The sequence below is a fragment of the Atta cephalotes genome (assembly GCF_000143395.1).
Source record: "Atta cephalotes unplaced genomic scaffold scaffold00734, whole genome shotgun sequence".
NCBI lineage: Eukaryota > Metazoa > Arthropoda > Insecta > Hymenoptera > Formicidae > Atta > Atta cephalotes.
In genome coordinates, this window is record NW_012130798.1 from 1 (window position 1) to 3,919 (window position 3,919).

The 3,919-nt window shown below is 30.0% G+C and overlaps 1 protein-coding gene across 1 annotated transcript; it reads left to right on the top strand.

The window, feature by feature from the left end:
• Nucleotides 1-1,476: 1,476 nt before the first annotated feature.
• On the top strand, nt 1,477-2,915 carry LOC105625298 (28S ribosomal protein S2, mitochondrial). The gene is made up of 3 exons (XM_012206636.1): nt 1,477-1,513; nt 1,601-1,696; nt 2,175-2,915. The coding sequence occupies exons 1-3, from the start codon at nt 1,477-1,479 to the stop codon at nt 2,843-2,845; spliced, it is 804 nt and encodes a 267-aa protein (XP_012062026.1). The 3' UTR covers nt 2,846-2,915.
• The last annotated feature ends 1,004 nt before the right edge of the window (nt 2,916-3,919 follow it).

The window sequence follows — 3,919 nt, forward strand, 5'->3', positions numbered from 1 at the left end:
AATTTTATCATAAGACTAAGAAACGAAAAGAAAGATATAAAAAACTAAAATATTATATATTAATGAAGGCAAAAAATTTGTAAAATGCCTTGTTGCGTTGCGGTAAACTGTATCAGTAGATCAGAAAAAGGTATTCGATTATATAAATTTCCTGCGGATAATATTCGTCGACAACTTGCTGTATTGCTGTAAAATAAACACATGAATAAACTTGTGAATAAACATCACACTTCCTCACAGATGAGAAATTTCAATCCTTCAAATTGATATACATATTTGGCATTTTATCTAGAAATAACCTGAACTCCAGACACTCTTCAGATCCTGCATTAATAAAATTATAGATATTCAACTGATTTTGAGAGTAAAAACGGAATGAAAGCAGCAAATACAAATCGTAACCTATAACGACTATACTCCTCACAGCTTAGTGATAGAATGGGGACAGAACAAGGAATAAAAATGATGGCGCAAATATCTACGTTTCTAATGCTCTAGTGATGTCCTATGCAAATCGTGTATAAGCGGATTCGCGTGTCGCCAATCACAGAATCATTCTCTTAGATCTGCTTGCGAAATTTGCAAACAGATTTAAGAGAATGATTCTGTGATTGGTGATACGCGAATCTGCGAATTCGCACGATCCGCTACATGGGACACCTTTAGAGCACGTTCATACCTTGACGGAAAAGCAGGAAGCGGAAAAACAGTGGCCAATCAGAATCTTATGTTCGTAAATACAAAAAGCCGAAATTGTAGATCGAAATTGTATCAACTAAAATTCTGATTGGCTGCTACTTTTCCACTTTCCGCTTTTCCATCAAAGTGTGAACGCGCCTTTACATGTAGCGCGGTAAGTGGCACGGGCTAGTGACAAATTCACGTTACTAAAAACTTTTTAATAGAATTAATTGATTTAAATGCAATTATTAAGTAAATCCGTTGAAAAAATAAGAGTAGTGATGAAATATGCATAGAAATAAGTTAATTATATATTTTTAAAAATTCATATTAAAGTTTATGTGTCAACCCGTGCCGTGTTACATATTATATATCGCATACGAAAATCTAGGGTAATACTATAGTATGTGTTATATATACTATAGCATTTCTTTAGTTTTATATGTGAATAGGGGCTCAGTTATTTCGTCTTCTTGATCGCCATCATAGTTTTAAGTTTCCTCTCTTATATTCTATTCTTTCCATGCTCTAAGGGAGCTACATAACCTCTTTCGACTTATTCGTCAAGGTAAAAGTGAGAGTAAAAATCATCTATAATTTTATTAAAAAGCTTGAAAACATTATATACTCGACTATGTTACTAGAATAATATTCAGGCATTGTGTCAAATCAAGAGAATACTTCAAAAAGAAGGAAGAAATTTTGTTATAATTATTGTTGTTTTCGTTCTAATGTTGAATTAAAACGTTGAGTTAAAGTATATAGGAAACAATAAAATTAACATCAACATACACAATGTCCATATTTACGAGGCGAATACTTTCATGTATAGGTAACCTTTTTATTTTAATAATTTTTTTATAATAAAAAAATGTCATGTGTGCTAGTACAATAACTAAGTAGCAAAGTTTGTTTCCAGTTTCAAGAGAATGGCAATGTTTGCGACCTGTTGTCTGTAACACACATCTTCGACAATGTCAACTGTCAACTCAGTCTCAACCGAGCTTAGAATCTGGTAAATTTGTACACACAAGCGTATCTGTATATGAATTGAGCTTAAATTTTATTCTTCATATTTCTAATTATTTACAATTTCCAGGAAAGAAGAATAATAAATGATTAAGAGCTAAAATAAGATGGAAAAGTGATGACTTTATTTTTATTCTCAAATGGATGATTAAAAGGAATTAAGGATGATTAAAAGAAATATTAAAAACAATTTTAATATTTATTCTTTTTAATATTTTCCTTTCTAAATATGTTTGAAAATAAATAAAGTTGTCACTTCCAATTTTATTTTAGCATATCTTTAATCATATTTTTATTCTTATTTGCATTTGTACTTTTTAAGTTTGATTTATCTGTTGTTTTCTAGAAAATAAATTTTATTGTTACATTTTTAATATTTTTTAATGAAAATAGTATTTTATGTGTAACGTTAATAAAATTTAACGTTATATTTTGTAATATAATATTTTTCATCATACACATAGATCTGTCCAACATCCCTGAAAGTTCAGAAGTCATGTTGGATCCACTAACACACCCAGACTTCTTCCAAGTGCACAAACTATTTACTGTAAAGGATCTATATGACGCGAGAGTGCATTATGGCCACAAGGAAATTTCCCTTAATGAACACATGGAGACGTTCATATTCGGCTCCAGATTGGGACATTTAATAATCGATTTAGATCAAACCGCTGAGTTGTTGAGACAAGCGTTGAATTTCACTGCTCATATCGCTTTCCGGGGCGGCATAATTCTGTTTATCTCGCGCAATCCCCAAGTCACGCATTTAGTGGACAAAACAGCCAAGGAATGTAAAGAGTTTTCACAGACAAGATTTTGGCGACAAGGATTATTCCCGAATTCGAGGAATCAGTTCAAGGCGATGACGCGGTTGCCGGACCTGTGCATCTTTCTCAGTACTCTGGACACAGTCATGACTGAGCATACAGCAGTGAGACACACGGCTAAGATGTGCATACCCAGTGTTGGCATAGTCGATACGAATTGCAATCCGAATCTTATAACATATCCAGTGCCCGGAAATGACGATTCTCTGTGCGCTATTCAACTTTATTGCTCGTTATTCAAAGAAGCTATCATGAGAGGAAAACGGGCGAGAGAACAGATGATACAAAGTGCAAAATCGACATAAATCTGAAATAAATGGTAAAACAAATATATGTAGATGTACATGTAAAAAAATATAACAAAGTATCAAAGTACATTCTTTTCTTTAATCGAAGAGTAGAGCTATAGTAAGTAATAAAGTGATTTAAAAAAATCAATATCGCTCATTCGTTACATTAACGACATAATTCAAAAAACGAATTTTCTAGAAAATAAAATATTTTCTACTTTAATTTTGTACAATACAATTTTGATACAATAACTGATTGTAAAGAAATAAAAATATGTATTTTCTTTTTATATTTTCGTTTTATTTTTATAAGCAACCAAGAAATTACAACTTTTAATTAAATAACAAATGAGCGATGTCAATTAATAGACATCAATTAATCTGTTTACATCTGTTTTATTTTCTTATTATGTTTAATATATACATTTAATATATACATATATAAAAATCTTCTTAAAGCGCTTATGTGAAGAATATATTGGCAAAACATAATAAAAATACAGTTGACATTAGAATATTCAGTGATGATCATGATGATTAATCCGTTTTGGAGGCGTTAGCATCTCGTAATTTTAGCAGGTATTTCAGACCTAAATTCTTTATAATCCTTTATAAAAAAAACATAAAACAATTAAACGCGATAATATTTAAATTGAACAAAAAATTCGTTTATCTTTTTCAACGTTAATGGCTGCATTCAGCAGAAAACGCAATTTTGCAATTATTGTAAAATTTTTTAATATGATTGGTTTGTTTATTTAGGTATGAGGAATTAAACACAAGAATCAATCAAATTAAAGAATCTTACAATACTTGGAAAATTGATTTTTTTGAACGCAGCTATTATAAATTAGGTCGAATCCATTTAAACATTCTATAATTTTAAATAAAAATAATTTTAAATAAATTCGATTTCGTTTAAATGTGTATTCTCTATATGCATAGTATATATTGTGATTCTTATAAATATTTTCCATAAATAAATAAATTGACAAACTTTTCTATCTCGAAAGATTCTATCGTAATTGTCAGTTATAGATTATTTAACATGAGTCTAAGAATTCTATAGAAAAAGAGTAAACGAACTTT